Source organism: Acomys russatus, chromosome 12, assembly GCF_903995435.1.
Source record: "Acomys russatus chromosome 12, mAcoRus1.1, whole genome shotgun sequence".
In the NCBI taxonomy this organism is placed as follows: Eukaryota; Metazoa; Chordata; class Mammalia; order Rodentia; family Muridae; genus Acomys; species Acomys russatus.
Window position 1 is genome coordinate 34,446,928 of NC_067148.1, and position 17,830 is coordinate 34,464,757.

The following is a 17,830-nucleotide window of genomic DNA, read 5'->3' on the forward strand; positions in this document are numbered from 1 at the left end:
TGATTAATCTGTTTATGATTAAATAACGTCTTTGCCTTTGCAAAAGGAGAGTCATCTACAGATACTGTTAAGGTAAAATATCACACAAAGGAACCCACCTAGCAACTGTCCAGGAAAAAAAAAAAAAAGAAATAAAACGATTATATCTACACATTCCTGTTTTTAAATGTGCTACAGAAATACACCTTGTTACACTTCGAGTAAAAGAAATTAGAAACAGGATGGGCATTCAGATACTCCTTGTATGCTTATGGCTGGTCAACAATCACAGTTGGTACAGCCAAAGCTATCATTTATTTAAAGGCCAACTCATTTTTCACTAGAAGAAAAAAGCAATGATTCTCAATAAGATCTGCCAAATTTTCTATGAAATAAGGATATGGTTGTACCGTTGCTGTATGTAACACAAAATCCCATAAAAGTGCAAAGACAGAGAGAGAGAGAGAGAGAGAGAGAGAGAGAGAGAGAGAGAGAGAGAGAGAGAGAGAGAGAGAGAGAGAGAGAGAGAGAGAGAGAGAGAGAGAGATGTTTAAAATGTCTTTTCTTCCCCAAAATTCAAGCTCGAATGATTATTGGTTTACTTTATGACTTTGTAGGCTGTGTGAACGAAATCTATGCCAAAGAAACAGAACAGCATATTCTGATAATCAGTTCAGACTATGTTGCTGGCATTTCTGAAATGACATCTCCTTCTTAAATATCCATGTTAACATGTGTCTGCTAAGTTGGAAAGCATATATATGCACACAAGTAGAAACATAATTTTCCAAATACCAAGCAAAGCTACCGTTGGGATGGCTTCTTCATTGACATGTAGATGTCACCTCAGTTCCCTTGGCCGTAAAGGGAGGTTGATACTTACCAACTACCTCCCATTAAGGTAGAGAAAAGAAGTTAGTTGACGTGAAATGGTTTGTGTATGAAGAGTGACGAAAATAGCATGCTTTCTTGTTTTACATTTGTTGCTTGTAATGAGTTTATTGCTTCTAGGATACTAAAAGGAAGTAGGCAATACATTTCAAAAACAACTGGACAGAGAAAATGAATACGAGGCAGTCCTCTTGTCTCATTTTTATTTAGGAACCTGAGATTGTGAGAAAAAAAAATGATGCAAGAAAAGAAAGAAAGAAAACAAAAAACAAAAAACAAAAATCAAAACAAGCCAGTACTTGGAGAGTTAAATGTCACAGCATAACTATGTTCATGATGTTTTCCCCAAGGGGAAGATCATGAGCATCAACATTTCTCTATGGAAAGAGAGGCTTACAGCAGAGAAATATACCAAATTTCCCTAGCAATTTGCTGTTCTATGTAAATAATGTAAGAATGTCCATGTCAAAGATGAAGTTACAGAACGTGTTTCTGGAATGCATCGCAGGCAATAAATTATCCTTGCCCTAGAAACTTGATGCTGACATTTGTGTTTGCCTCATCAGTGAACTATGAGTAATAAAACAGCATAAAAAGCTAACAATGAGCATAATGTATATGCAAAAATTCTCATTTCTTGGAGTTTATTTAACATTGGCACTATATATAAAAGTCAGCTTCAGTTTAGCTTCTGTTTCTTCATAGACTGTTTCTTCATAATATTTCAGTTATTTGTGGGAACCAGGAAAAAGCCAAGCTCTTTATACTAAAAACCTTTCTATATTATGTTCCACCTTCTATTTTAAATTTTTGAGGCAGTCCTATCCAGAGTCTGCCACAAATGTAATAATCAAAATTAGTTTCCTCATCAAGGAGGAATTTTATTGGATAGTCTCAGTTTTACAAATACTTCAAAGCAACTGAATCCGTTTGAATAACTGAAATATATTTCCTGTGCAATAGTTACAAAAACTAACTGAGAAGCTGAGATGATGTCAAGGTTTGTCAGAGTAATGGATCAAATACTAAAAACTATTAATGGATCAAATAATAAAAGCTATCCTATACTGAGACTGGTTTCTTGAAAGCTTCAATTTTAAGAATGACTGCTTTTTTTTTTTTTTTTGTCTTTTTCAATTAAGATGGAACAATAAGTATAAAATCCAATTCAGCTTTCTAAATTTATTTATAAACAGAGTTTTGTTGTTGTTGTTGTTGTTGGGTGGGGGAGGCTAGCACTGCCTGTCAAAGAATTAGCTTTGTAAACCAGTCTGGCCTGAAACTCATAGAGATCTTTCTGATTCTGCCTCTCGTGTGCTGGGATTAAAAGTGTGCACTGGCACCTCTCCTCCAGGTTTAAACTAACATCTTGCAACACATTTGTAAGTAAACAACCTTGTTTGTTTGGTTGGTTGGTTTTTTGTTCGCTGGGTTGTTTTTTGAGACAGGGTTTCTCTGTGTAGCCCTGTTTCTCCTAGACTTGTTTTGTAGACCAGACTGGCCTCGAACTCACAGCGATCCAGCTGCCTCTGCCTCCCTGAGTGCTGGGATTAAAGGCGTGCGCCACCACGCCCAATCTTTTGTAGTAGAGGGGCCTGACCTCAGTATGTTACCCTAGCTGACCTAAAATGCCATCCACCTGCTGCAGCCCCCAAGTGCTAGGGCTACATGGCCGGCCTATGTTGGCATGCCTTTCCTTCCCCTGCGTTTTTGAGTTGCTGAAAACATCACACTGGCAAATGATAGAAGCAGATTCTAGAAAAGAAAATTCAAGCAGGGCACAGCAGAGTTGGTGTGATTCCAACTGTCTGCAAAAATTAGTTCTTATTTATAATACAAGAAAGTAATTTATAAGTTGGGGAATTTAGGTAATACTAGGAAAATTCTGAGAAAGAGTGCCTCTTTTTTACTGATGGCCTGGACTGTAGTGTGTACATATGTGTGTATTTTCTAATTATATACCTGATAGTACTTATTTAAATAAGAGTTATGTACACAAGGAGCCATTCAGCAATGCAAGAGTAATTTGTGTGAGTTAAATTATAAAAAATAAACTATGTATTGCAGTATATCACATAAATAAAAAGTTGAGCAGAAACACTGGGTAACAACACTACTTAGATATTAAATTGGTGTGTTTATTGCTTCTTTCTATACTTTTGGCTTCAGCTTTAATTTGGTTATAGAACACTAGAAGTGGGGCATAAGACACACGTGCACAGTCATTTATCCTGAGTGATTGCCTTGACGTGGGAACTCACTCGTCAACACTAAAGTAGCACTGGGCAGACAGCTGGGAAGTAAGCAGAAGGCCAAAACTTACTCCTTCCCTTCCACGAAACAGTTCTTGGTTAACATTTACTTAGCTTTCATAGCACCCAAGAAAATATATGTTAAGTACTACAGAATTTACAGACTAGAGACTCATTTCAGATAGTAGGGAATAACTTGATTTTGGACATCTTGTGAGAACCGACTCAGCAATGACAAAGAGCATGTCTGTGTGTCATAGCGGACATCATCATGACTCTGCCTTTTCAGCTGTGTTACAGGCCGGTGGATTCTTCCTTGTACTTGAGCACTGGGCAAGTTTTCATGCTTAGGGGCATGCATGAGCATGAGGTGCGCCCTACTGCATAGGCTGTTATCTACACTACAGACTATAGTCTTGCTCAAACTTGGACTTCATTCTTAATTTTCACTGTGATTAAAGTTTTCCAAGAAGAAAATAGCATGATAATTTGTTCTTAAATTAAGGGTTTACTGTCAACTTCTGCTTTTTAAAATATCCAACCGTGCCTAGACAAATCTGGCTCTCAGCTATAAACATCTAGCCTTAAGGACTTAAATAACTTATCTACATCTCTGTTATTCCAGAGAGAAAACATTTCTGTGGTACATATATGTGTTTGCGGAACCTTTACAATGAGTTTTTATAACTCTCCAGAGAAGAAAAATCTTCCATGAAATTTTGATTTAGTTTATTAATTTCCAATGGAAGTTTTAAGAAATAGAACTAGATACAAAACAACGTTTATGATGGGTATTTTGGTGGCTGGGTTTTTAAAAGAAATGTATTGGTGCAATTTAGTAAAAATTCTTAGACGTTTCCTCTGTGTGTGTGTGTGTGTGTGTATTTTTTTTTAGTTCCTGCCCACTTCTCTGGTTATTTTGGTCTCTGGTTATTTGGTCCCTCATTCTGCCTGCTCAGTCAAACTTGCCTCTTTTGTCTAAAACAAGTGGCCTGTCAGAAGCAAAGCCTTATAAAAATAAAGCAGAAAAATAAGGGGAGAGGATGGTAGGGTTTAGTGCTTCCCTTTCAGTATGTGTCTTGGTATGCTTGGGTCAGATTTTCTTCAGGATAACTCTGAGTCTACTTTAGATCCTAAGTACTAGATAGAGTGTATATTGAATGCAATTCAGTAGTAGCCTTTCTACTTTTCGATTTTTATAATGTGTATAAAGAATTCTTGTGCCGAAAGCAAGAAAGCCTGAAAACAAAGTTTATAAAAGCATGCCACTTCACAACCCCTTCTTTTGGTAAATGCTCAAACTTCCTCTCCTCCAAAGAGAACTTGCTGACACAATGGCGTTCCCAAGATACAGCTTGCAGTGTATGGAGAAGGTGGATGTGCTACTGATAGGTGGGATGCCTCCACATCACTGAAAGGATTTCAGAATCCAAAGCAAAGTGCTCATCTTCTTGTTTCTTACTGACCACATCGTGCCTTGGTTATTAACACCAAGGTCCAAAGGAAACCGGTGGCAGCAACAGCAGACCGACAACAACTGATTTAAGATGGTCATCAGCATGCTAACGCAGTTCTCACTCGACCCGTGTTCATACCTAGCCCAAACATACCTAGTCCAGTCGCTTTGCACTGGACACAGCACAGACTGAATTAGTTCAGATAACTCAAATGATGTGAACCCTGAGGTTCCTAGAGGAGGCCAAGTCTTTCAGAGAATTAACAAAAATAGACTCTGCTCCCATCTCCTCATGCACACACTGGACTGTAACTTAGGTTAGCAGAAGTAGAATTTGGACAAATTAGGAAATTCTCAGCACAGAACTACGCAAACTGAAACCTGGCTGGTACTTTCTCCCCTTAATGAGCCACTGATTCTGCCTTCTGAAATTAAGGTTTTCCGTATGCACATTTTGAGCATTAAACAGTTACAACTTTAACAGCATTGTTGCCCCTTCTAGACTTGTTGAGAGTTCTGTAGATAATACCATGAACTCAGAGGAAAACCTCTAGGACTGTGCTTATTGACCTCCTCTGACCTACAGCACTTCCACATTGACCAATGAGACTAATCTGTTCAAGCAAGGGCTCGCAAACACAAATGAATGTAGTGACTCATGGATCCTGTTTAAAAAAAAAAAAAGAAAAAAAGACCCAACGATGGACTAAATTTCCCATTTTCAGTTGCAGAAGAAAATGTGAAATCCGAACAAGGTGCAAAGAAAACGAAAGACAACCTTTCACAGGAACGGCCTCTCAACATTTCCTCATCTTTGTGATAAAGCAATAAACACAGGGGTATTGTGCTCACTTTAAAAAGCAGCTCTGGGACTGTTTTCTCTTGGGATGGGACAAAGACACTCTAAGGATGGACAAGAAGCATTGCCCCTAATGAGGATTAGTTGAGAGGTGTGTGTAAATCAACAGCACAAGATTGGGAATGTTTGACGTGGCTTATCTGAGTGTTAAAGGTGCAGTACCCGTTTCTGGTCTTGGGCAAATAGTCTAGGCATTCGGTTTCTAATGCATGACTTCTCTTACTACTTATCAAGAAATGTTTGCGTTTGATTTTTCACGGCAGGTTTTCAGTCATCTTTGTGCTAGATTCAGCATTCTTTCTATGTGTTGAGCAAGGTACAATAAGGACACGTTGAACAGCATGTACCAAAGAGAAGCAACCACAAATTGCAGTGACGTTGCTACTCTCACGGCATCACTGTTTTCTTATCATTTATATTAGCTAAAAAAAAAAACCAAAAAACAAAAAACAAAACAAAACAAAAAAAAACTGACTTGGTTGAGTACAGGAGCTCCCCGAGAGGGAGCTGCACTAACAAGACCCCTCAAAGCAATCCACAATGAGTATCAGTGTGGGAAAGAAGGATTAGATGGGAGAAGTTTAACATTTTGTATAGCAAGCTTTGGGGGATGTACTGGGATTGGACCCAGAGCCCAGCACATGTTGATTCATTTGCCCTATCACTGAACTGTATCTCTAGCCCTTGGTATAGCAAACATTTTAGACATCTGTTACACATGCCTCATAGAGAATTCTGGTTTTGTTTTGTTTTTTAATTAAGGGCTTTAGACTATTTGTCATCTCTGAAGCTGTAAAGAAGGAGGGTTTGCTACACCTTTGACTTCCAGGCTCGTGTGCTCATGAACAACAAAGGGCGAAGGATGGAAATAGGTACCGAGACGGGCAAGAGAAGACGGAGGTGACAGAGAGACGGAGGCGACAGGGAACAGCTAGTTTCCCAGCACAGACACCAATAGACAGGTAGCTTTGACACTGTACCTAGAGAGGCTGCCCTCAGCGGCCAGGCCCTGGGAGTCATCGAGGACATTAGGTTCACTGCAGGAGGGGTAGGGAGATGAAGCATTTAGGGAAAGAAAATGCAAAAAGAAAAAAAGAGAAAAAAAGGAAAAGGGAGGGGTGGGAAACATGCAATTTTCTGTTTCCAAGAACTGAAAATAAATTTAACAGAACAGGGAAGGAAAAGGAGACAGTCAACCATTTCACCTTGTGCTGGGTTTGTCAAGACATAGGACTCAAGGCAATGGGGGAAGAAAGACTTCGGATGGTTACGACTCTCAGAGGAGCGCTCTGTTTATTGGTCAAGAGTTAAATATGAGTCCAAATGGACACATGAGCTCTGAAACGCATTGCAGAGTAGGTCCGTAGAAGATGAGTCTATGGTTCCTTTGGTAGCCATTTGGCTAGCTGGTTATCATTTTAAACTTATTTTTATGGCCACAGTATTTCAATGTCCAGACCCCACATTTTTCTGTGTTTCCTAACAAATTACCACATGGAAACCACTTACCATGAATGGCCACAGCCAAAGTCTGGAAATTTATGCCATTAAGAAAAGCAAAGAAAGAGCCCAACTTCCCCTGCTAATTTTGCAACGAAAATTTCAGTAATCAAAATGTTACAAGGAACTCCCATTTACCTCCCTGTCCTACATCCTCCAGTGACTGAATTGCAGATCCAACAGATGCCTGTCAGTTGGTGAGCAGATAATTTGTATGCAGATGAACTGATATTTGTGGACAAAAGCTGTGCTATATTTTATTCACTTTTCCCTCAGGCCTCACACTCAGCTAAGTGACAATAGACATTCAGAGTTGCGCATCTACAAAACTGAAGAGCCTATTCTCAAAGCACTGACTGTAAAACTAGTCTCTGTCCCTAAAGAGAGGATCATTGTAAAGGACAAAGGTAGTGTTCCCTACAATTTTCCAAAATGTAATTCAAGAACAAGGGGATTTGCAACATTGTCTTTTTTTTTTTTTTTACTTACTTTTTTGGATATGTTTATACTAGCTAAAATTTCTCCTTGAAAATAAGTTGGCCTATTATTTTTCACATAGAAAGAGAATTAGTAGCTTGACTTATTTTGAATAGATCAAAACCTTGTTAATTAAAGATTGTATTTTAGTTTTATTGTCAACACAAATATGTGGATAACTAAGAGCTTACACTAAATTAACATTACAAAGATTAACTACTTATGTTATTTTTGGGGGACACATTGCTTGACACATTATTTACTTATAAAATCTTTTCCACTGAAAGGGAAACTATCAAATGCTAGGTTACACGAACTATTTACTGAGTGGCTTGGCTATAGTATAGGAACTCCTATAGTGTAATTACTCCTGCATAGAAATCAAATTAATTTGAACACAATCATATGTCTCTATTGATACTATAGTCTATGTGTAAATTGTACTCCAATGAGTCTAAGGGTATTAAAAATAAACAATAAAAATAAACAGTAGTTGGGGATATAGCTCAGTTGCCTAGCTTCCAAAAGACTGTGTGTTGAACCCCAGCATTGCAAAATATAAAACAACACACTCAAAATCAGGCAACACCAATTCTTTGAAAGTATGCAACTCTTGAAATGAAAATATCAGTTGTTTAAAAAATAGATTAACTTTTATGTCAATTTTTTCTATTATAATTTTACTTTTAAAATGTAAAATTCAAATATGAGTGTTTATTTAAATATAGATTTAAGCTTCGATTATATATTACTGGTTTCCCAAAGTATAAACATTCTAAAAACTAAGAGTTCCCAAATGGATTTTTTAAAATTACATTCTTATGTAGCAGAGAACACCAAAAGAAAATGCTTTCAATGGTTTAACCATTGACTCTTAGAGGTATTGATCCAGGATTTCCCCTTCAGATCATTTTAACCTACCTTAGATCATAGCTAGGGAAACAGTGAGCTGTATGGAAGTGGCCTGCCCGTGTCCACACAGTGGCAGAGTTCTGTTTTCGGCTTAGGGAAGCATCCCTACATGTGGTTGAACACTGATCACACAGCAGAAAGCTAAATACCCAGAGTATCAAGTACGGCTGGCCAAATACTCACCATCTTGCCTGATGATGACTCTGACATGTAAGGATGTCACTGACCAGAATAAAGGGCTGCATTTCTATTTATGGATACCTCAGTGAGAGACTTAGACCTGAGGGAGAGGTCTCATTTCAAAGCCTGGCTTAGAAATCTACCACTACGACCCATAGGGACCTACTCGAAAGTGCTTTTTTGAACAGTTTCTCTAGAAACACAACCCATGCTTGCTTCCCCTCCAGACTTTGTAGGATGGTATGAGTGTATTTGCCCCCAAGCACAGAGGATGAGACAGAGTATAAAGCTAGCCCTTTACCTTTGGCTGGGTAACATGCCCACGTCAGACTGAGGCGCAGACACGCTGGAGACGTGGCTGGAGAACCGCCTCCTTCCAATGGTGCTCAGGAGACAAGCTTCCTGTTCACTTACCACACTGGGCATGCTTACAGAGTCATCTGAAAGTGAGGAAGGGACCAAGTGTTACAAAACCACAATGCCTATCAGAAAACTTCAAGCACAGCTGTAGTTGGGTTCCATCCTTGGCTTGGGCACAACCTCAGGGCTGACTCTAAGGCTACAGAGTCATAGACACCTTTGTATATATACAAACTAACATTCCACATGAACCAATGGCAATTGTTCATGTCTACTCTCTTCCTCCCCTCCCATACTAGAACAGCCTTCACAAAATGAATGTAAATGTCTCACTTACATTTATCAGCACAGACCAATGTGGACCTGCAAATTAAAGGTTCCAGAAAGGCAAGACTGTATATGCACATTTAAAAACCACTGCAGCAATAGTGTAATTGGGAGTTTGTTTTTGAATAAGTCAGTTACATTTCCTTGACACTCAAAAACTACTCAGTCCATTCAATGAATTTTAGCCAGCTGTAGGAAGGAATATTTCAGATAATTTAGGGAAAATATTTGAAAACTGTAATGTTGGCGGTTGATCTGATTTATTTTGATAAAGCTAATTACTGCTTGCTGGATCTGTGACCCACCTTGCCAAAGAGCCTAACCTGTTTGACCAGTAAAAGGCCATCATACCTGGGCGGGGCAAATGGGATAGGCATGGCTAAGGTTTCAGGGCTAGGGGAGACAAAGAGAATCTTGAGAAGAAAAAGACCAGAGGAGAGGAGGGGAGAGGAGAAGAGGGTCACGCCATCATGGGTTAGGTGGAGGAGAAGCACATGACTGGCATGGATGCAGGATTTGGCCCAGATGAAGAACACTAACAAGTATATGGGCTTATGGATGGGAGGTAGCTTGACAGAAATTATTAGAAGCAGGTGGCATGGAATTGGAACAGGTATTCCATGCCAGCTCCACTATGGGAAGTAGTTTAGGGGATTAATATCTGCCCTGTCCAGGTTAACTAAGGCTATTTTAAAATATAACGAGTGTCTGTGTCTTGATTGATTGCTAGCGAGTTAGAAAATACCGCCATAATAATAATTATAGGCCTAATAATAAACATTATTAGGCCATACTGGTAATTTAACAGCAACACTATAACATCCTAAAATAAGTGCTTATTTTAATTTAAAATTTGAATTTTAAAGAAGCCATTTCCCTATAGAAGCAGAAAATAAAGTGCCAAATCGATATGGAAGTTAACTTTAGTACAGCACTTATGTCAAATTGACCTTATGATAAGTGATCTAACACCGTGCTATTGACCTATATAAACCTCAATAACTTTGGTTTTGCAAATGTATGCTACCATGTAAGGTCATCAGATACTATTTAGAATATTCTAAATAATATTTCTAATATGATTTTTCAAATAAAATATGAAAACTGCTGTAAGTTTTAATTTGTTATACAATGACTTGAATGGAATCTTTTTATGCTCCCTTCATAGTATGTTTGAAAAGAAATGAAGGAATATGGAAGCCATGATAGAATGCAATCAAACTACTTCTACAAAAGCCTTTTCTAGGTTCTGAATGCCAAGGGAACTCACGTCTCTTAACATCTCTTTATCATTCGTTTGCTCATTGAGCATGTGTTTTCTTTTATTAATCCTTCTAAGAGGTGTCTGTAAATGCCATCTTCTCTACAAGATTATTTCTAATATCACAGAAGACAGAGAATATCCTTCTCTTGGTTTCTTGCCCTACACCTGAGAGGTCTTAATAAATGCTTCTGTGATTGGAAAATAGTTTCAATTAAAACAATAGCTTTGCTTTCATACCAGCTCCATATAAACGAATACTCTTCCACATCATAGGCACGATGCACCTTTTATTGGCAATTCTAATTTCACTGGGATAACTGTGATACCTGAGAGAGATATTAGCAACAGACTACCTGCATTCTGACACCGCCCCCCTCACTACAGGAATGTTGGATCCTGGACAACGATATCTCTAAGTCTTCTCTACTTTTCTTCCACAACTCCTTCCTACTCTCTAGGCCACCTATTTGTTCACAAGTTACCTGAACATAGACTTAGTTTTAGAAATTACAGGTGTCATCATTTTTCAACATTAAAATGTTGGTAGATACTATTTTATGCATTAAAGAAAAGTAGAATTTACTTTAAGTTTTGAACAGGTTTCAGAAATTGCTGTTTATTTTAAACTGCTGATTTGGGGTATTAGAATACAGCCAGTGCTAGAGTACTTGCTAGGACCTTGAGGCATGAAATCCTGAGTTTAGGCCCCAGCATCACCAATCCCTAGCACTAGTAAATAAAATAAGAAACACCCTTTTAAATTAAAATGTCAGGGACCCATTGTGCTGGTACATCATCATGCCTGTAATCCCAGCACTCATTGGTGGAGACAGGAGGATCAGAAGTTCAAGGTCATCCTAGGCAATATAGGGGGTATAAGGCCAGCTTAGGATATAGGACATTTTGTCTCAAAAAAAAAAAAAAAAAAAGTAAAGAAAATTTTTTAAAAAGCAAACTTCTCCTCCTAGCCTCTCACACTGTGCTTTTTTGGTCAATATTTTGTAATATTGACTACAATGTAGTTCAGACTACAGCTTGGATGTATGTCCCTGATCAGTCACAGGGTGTCTATTTATAAGGTTTTTATAATTTTATTAGAACCTTACATGACTAACCTCCAAGCTAAATCTGGAAATGTTGGTAAAAACTATTTTGACAAAACATGCATTTCTTTTCCCATCTTATATACCTACATGTGGTGAGACATTAAAAATACCTTTATTCGTCATAGTTCATTAAAAATCTAAGCTCAACTTCCATTTTCCCAGTTTAGTTAGTTCAGAGATGGGTCTTTGTGGATTTTGTTTGGAATAGAGGGATTCTTAGATTTTATTCTCCCCTTTAAAGGTACAACTCTTCAACAAGCATTTCATAAGAGCATCTAAAAACACAAGGGGAAAATAATCAATGCAATTTAAGAAGCCCCTTATGCCATAGAGACATTTAATGGAAACTCACTAGTCTTTAGCTTTTAAACCCTGCTTGGCTTAAGCATACATGTGCAGCCTTTGTTGATCTGCTGTCTTTTTGCAGCACTAAATCTTTAGCACACACATTAGGAATTCCCGCATACTGCATTACAGGGCATGCTCCCAACTCGAATTTAACTTGCTTCTCTTCCAGCATCCTTTTAAGTTCATCCTGGTTGCTATAGACAGCTGGTATTTTCTGAGTACCATATGCATACTCTGCCCACTTGTCTTTGACAAAGATGACCTTGTGAGCTCTGGCCACTCCGCCAGCCAGGAGACAGAGGAAGAGGAATAAGTTATCGCCTTACAATTTAAATGAAATTTCTGAGGAAAGGCCAGATACATTGTCCCCCCCCACAAAGTCCAAGGATATTGATTTCATTCTGAATGCTCTTTTAAAAAGAACGACTAACTGGGCAGTCCTGGAAATGGTTGGAAGGGCAGGAATCCTTCCTAGGCCCTTGTGAGCATTGGCCAGGCAGGCTGTGTTGCTTGCGGAGGTTCTGTAGTATGACCTACTTTCCTCATCCTCCTCGTCAGTCCGACTGAGGGTGTCCTGTGAAGCCTGTTGGGATGGTTCACTGTCCTGCTCCCAGACAGTGCCTGTGCCTGTGTTGGAGCGCGACATGGTGGCCAGACTCAGGCGATAGGCAGAGGTGGACGTGCCCACGGTGCTGATGGATGTCTTTCCTTGGTAAGCTGGAGGGGATGAGATACCAAAGGAAATGTGTAATGAGGCAATGAAAAAATAAGAAATGTTTGCTTGAAAGTTCTCCTTGACTTTTATATATGTATATATATATATACATTATATGTATATATAATGTGTCCCAGACTAAGGAGGTAATTAAGATCAAATTGCACAAGACGTTGAAGAAGAAAGCCAGTATTGGCCACTGGTGTACTCTATGTGACTAGCTTCCTTGGAGAGGCGTTTGCAGTGTCTTCTCTTAATATGCTTCCCCCCTGCCCCTTAGGCTAATAGTATACCAATTAATTTTGACTTGAACTGGAAATTCTAAAACCTTGTGCATTTCTCACATGAGTATATTGGAATAATAAGAAAAAAAATTTTAAATTTTATTTTATTAATTTATTCATATTACATCTCAATGGTTATCCCCTCCCTTGTATCTTCCTATTCCTCCCTCCCTCCCATTTTCCCCTTACTCTGTGACTGTGGCTGAAGGGGACTTCCTCCCCCTGTATAGGCTCATAGGGTATCAAGTCTCTTCTTGGTTGCCTGCTATCCTTCCTTTGAGTGCTCCCAGGTCTCCCCATTCAGGGGACATGGTCAAATATGAGGCACCAGAGTACGTGTGAAGTCAGACTCCACTCTCCACTCAACTGTGGAGAATGTCCTGTCCATTGGCTAGATCTGGGTAGGGATTTGAAGTTTATGGCCTGTATTGTCCTTGGCTGGTGCCATACCCATCAGAATGGCTAAGATCAAAAATTCAAGCGACACCACATGCTGGCAAGGATGTGGAGAGAGAGGAACACTCTTTCATTGATGGTGGGAATGCAAACTAGTACAGCCACTTTGGAAATCTGTCTGGTGCTATCTCAGAAAACTAGGAATAGGGCTTCCACAAGATCCAGCTATTCTACTCTTTGGAATATACCCAGAAGATGCTCCAGCACACAAGAAAATTTGCTCAACCATGCTCATAGCAGCCTTATTCACAATAGCCAGAACATGGAAACAGCCTAAGTGTCCCTCAGTAGAAGAATGGATAAAGAAACTGTGGTACATTTACACTATGGAATACTACTCAGCTATTAAAAACAAGGAATTCCCGAAATTTGTGGACAAATGGATTGAATAAGAAAATTTTTATCTTTGTTATGAACCTAAACTCAAAATCAGGGTACACAGCCACACCATTCTCAGTCCCCTGTTCTGAAGACCACAGTGTTAGACCCTCCTCAGCTCCATGGCAGATGATTTCATCAGATTCATCAGGCTGAGTGGCGGTGTGTAAATGTTACCAGTATTGCACTGTTTAATATTTGTGTTTTGAACACATTTCAAGCAATAGTAAGTAAGCGCTTTAGGAAGCCAAACCCCATACTTTTACATATGGGTGAAGACTGCCCTCTAATGGTAAATCGTGACTTCATTTCCTCATGGCCCACACTGCAGCTGGGGCGATGGGGACTCAAGGAAAACACTTTCAAAGGTTGGGAGTCCCTTCCACTTGTCAGCATCACTTAGCTGCTCCCTAGTCCAATGTGTGAAATGTTAAAAGGACTTAGAAGACAACACAAACTTAGTATAAAGTCACCTCACCAGCTTCACTTTCCCTCTATGTAAGCTGTGACTCTCTGAGTATGAATTTCCTCCCCTTTAAACTGGGCTTCGAATGATACATTGCAGATAGTTGTATGGATTAAAGGAAATAATACCTATGAAGTTACAGCGGATGCTCAATAAAGCAAATCCCTCTATCAAAATGGGAATGAAAGAATAGAAAGATGTTTTCCCCTTATTAAACATTTAAGAGCTTAACCACTTAAAATGAATATTTAAAAATATTCAGGAAGAGTGTAGCTAAATTCCCATCACAGCCGTGTGATGTTTGTTTTATTGTTGGACACAACCACATGGTCAAATTTACTGGTATATTAAGAGAGCTAGTTCAGACGTACAAGGTCTCCCAAAGACCAGTGGGCTGAGCCGGGGATTCTTCATAGGTGGTGGGTCCCATCTCTCAGGCTCAAAGGACACCATGCGTACTCACCCGATCCACTGTGGACTGCCTCTTTCAGAATTTTCAGTTCACTGTTGAACTCCGCAATGAGCGAGCTTTTGCATAACGGGCGAGGGATGAAGCGCCGCTCCAGCTGGTCAGCAATATGTTGCCGGGCCGAAAGCTCTTCGTGATTCTCTGCTGGTTGGGCCAATAGCTAAAACGAAGGCATGACATCCTCAGGACCTCGTAGATACAGGAAGCAAAGAAGGCAATGAGGAGGAAACAGCAGTACCAGCACAAGGTCTCCGCCCGAAGAAATCGCGCACCAGAAGAGTGAAAGCGTAGTCATGGAGTGAAAAAGAAGCTGTAACTTTCCCATGTTTTCATGTTTCTTTAATAGTAGATTTCAAATAGTGCTATGACATGTAGGAACGTTCTTTAGAACATTCCACAGGGGCAGTTTTTCCTCCTTTCTGGAAAGGGACAGGGGTGATGAAGGGGATGGAAATAAGCTTGGCCTACTTTAGTAGACGAGAAGGCGCTTTGAATGTGAAATACTCTCTGAATGCTTGCTGGAGCTGTTTCCTCATCAAATATGGTGTTAACAGCCCCTGCTGACAGCCCACAGCAGCATGTGTGTGTCCTGTGTACTCTCCCCCCCCCCAACCCATCACCCCTTCCCATAACGGAAAACTGCCTGATCTCTGGCTTCTTGTAGCGGGAGCAGCATTCAGCACGCACCTTGCATTGGATGAAAGGGCGCAAGAGGACGAAGATGGGTATCCGGGTGCGCACGATAAAGTCGAGGAAATCCCACAGGGCCAGGCCGCCCACCTTCCGCAGAGCCATCTCCCTCACCTGCAGGCTCAGCCAGTACCACTGGCTTCCCAGCTGCCTCTCGAAGCAGACGAGGATAACCTTGAGGGCTTCAGAGCCAGAAGAGAGAAGAGGAGCCTGAGGGCCTGCGCTTCCGAGAAATCCTGCCCACAGCCATTGCTCTTACACACAGAAAAAGTTCTTATTTGTTAAACTCCACCCCTCTAGGAACTTAGCATATCCTCCAGACACACAGGTAGAGGTATTTCGATGTGGATTAGAACACAATTTTGTTAAGTGCTTTGAAAAGTTCCCATTTTGGATGGAAAAATGGGGTAACATAGTTAGTCCATTGAACTAAAAAGGCATTATAAATATGTGCATCACTGACACTTTATGGCCCAAAGGTTTTGTTAGAGTGGCATTATGGAATCATCAGAATTTTGCACACAACCCCAGCTAAAACACAAATTAAATAAATAAAAAAAAAGTAACCCCTGACACTATTAACGATACTCCACTATGTTTGCAGACAGGAGCCTAGCAGAGTTGTTCTCTGAGAGGCTCCACCCAGCAGGGCCTCGAAACAGATACTGAGACTCACAGCCAAACATTGGGTGATGAGTAGGGGCCTTGTGGAAAAGTGGGGGGAAGAAGAAAAGGTCCTGGAGGTGACAGGAGCTTCACAAGAAGACCAACAGATCCAACTAACCAGGGCCCAGAGATGGAAGCATCAACCAAGGACCTTGCATTTAGGCCTATGGGCAGCTTAGGCTTCATGTGGGTCCCCTAGTGAGGGGAGGCAGAGGCACATGCTCAGTCCTGGTAAGACTTGATTAACTGGGGAGGATGGAAAGGGGGGCTCCTCTTTTTTAAGGAATAGAGGAGGAGGGATGGGGGGCAAGATGGGGCCAAGAGGTGAGGAGGGATGGCCCTATGTCCAGGATGTAAAGTGAATTAAAAAAAAAAGAAAATGGCACAAAGGCCTGACCAAGGCGGTAAAAAGTAACACCTTCATTAAAAAGGGCGAAAGTAGAATGGAATAAAAACAATTGAAGAATTTTAAATTTTAATTAATTTAATTAATTGATTCAAATTAGATTAAATCATTCAATTTATTTAATTAAATTAAATTTATTTAAAATACTTCAATAAATTTAAACCAATTAAATTTACTTACTTTAGTTAATTAATTAATTAAAATAATAAAATGTTTTTTATTCCTAGTTTTACATAATAAGCTGCCTTCCCCATCATTTTCTGTGTTCCTTAGTACCACGCTGGCCTGAATTTTGTTTGAGCCTGACTTCTTATGCCTTGGGCAACCAAGAACCCATCTGGACAGGCTGTGTTTATACATATTCTGTTAGTTCTTTTTTTTTTTTTCAGGCCACAGTAAATGATATCTTTTTACATACATATCCCTTCAGATTGCTACTTAAACTTCTCATTTTCCTACATGCCAAGGAGCTGTTTGATTCAGCGAGTTTGTGCTTGTCTCACACTCTCCCACCAACATTTGCTTTGCTGAATGGAAAAAATATGAGAGATGTTCTACTTTAGGGGCTCCCCATTGTCAGTGCTCCTTATTCTCTTATTCTTGGTGTCAGCTCAAGAGAGGCCTTCACAGAGAGATGGGGTAGTGAGGAAGTAGGAATGAAAGTGGGGGGATTAATTGTGAGCTTGTAAGGAAAGGGGGCTGTCCTCACATGATTTAAGATCAAGATGGAAATGTAAAGAAATTGCCAGGGAAGAAAAAGAAAGTTGGCCAAAGAAATCATGTTCTACCATGTCCTACTTCTCAGGATGCTAACTGTCAACTCCAAAGGCTTTATTTATGTAGATGATAGACCAATAAGAACCACAATATATACTACCTCATAGCAGCTGCTAAATTTCAGAGTGATCCAGAATCAGCCATCTCCTGTTACCAGACAAGACTTCCAGTGGAGGGATTGGGATACCAATCCAGCCACAAAACTTTTAGACCTATGATTTGTCCTGCCAACAAGATTTGCTAAAGTAAAGGTGGTGTAGAAATTGCGGGAATAGCCACTCAATGACTGGTCCAGCCTGAGACCCATGCCACTACCTGGAGGGCCAGGACACAGAAGCTGGAGAGCACAGAGCCCTGGGAGAGAACCAGACACAACTGGCAAAAGGAAAGAAAGGAAGAAAGGAAGAAAAGGAAAGTCAATGAAATGGTGCCGAATGATATTCTGCTATACTTATAAATTGGTGCATAGCCCAGTTGTCATCAGAGAGGCTACAACCAGCAACTGATGGAAACAGATGTAGAGACCCACAGACAAACATTAGGTGGAACTTGGGGAATCCAGTGGAAGCAGGGAGAGGAAAGATTGTAGAAGCCAGAGGGGCCAAGGACACC

At 40.0% G+C, this 17,830-nt stretch overlaps 1 protein-coding gene across 1 annotated transcript in view; it reads right to left on the reverse strand.

Annotated features, from left to right (window-relative positions):
* The window catches only part of Unc80 (unc-80 homolog, NALCN channel complex subunit), a 181,328-nt gene that overhangs the window by 4,324 nt on the left and 159,174 nt on the right, over nucleotides 1-17,830 (reverse strand). Inside the window, exons 56-60 of the mRNA XM_051154166.1 lie at nucleotides 15,367-15,551; nucleotides 14,674-14,839; nucleotides 12,449-12,628; nucleotides 8,808-8,946; nucleotides 6,418-6,474 (exon numbers count right to left, since the gene is read on the reverse strand). Of these exons, the coding sequence (XP_051010123.1) occupies nucleotides 6,418-6,474; nucleotides 8,808-8,946; nucleotides 12,449-12,628; nucleotides 14,674-14,839; nucleotides 15,367-15,551 (727 nt within the window). The remainder of the gene's footprint in view (nucleotides 1-6,417; nucleotides 6,475-8,807; nucleotides 8,947-12,448; nucleotides 12,629-14,673; nucleotides 14,840-15,366; nucleotides 15,552-17,830) is intronic.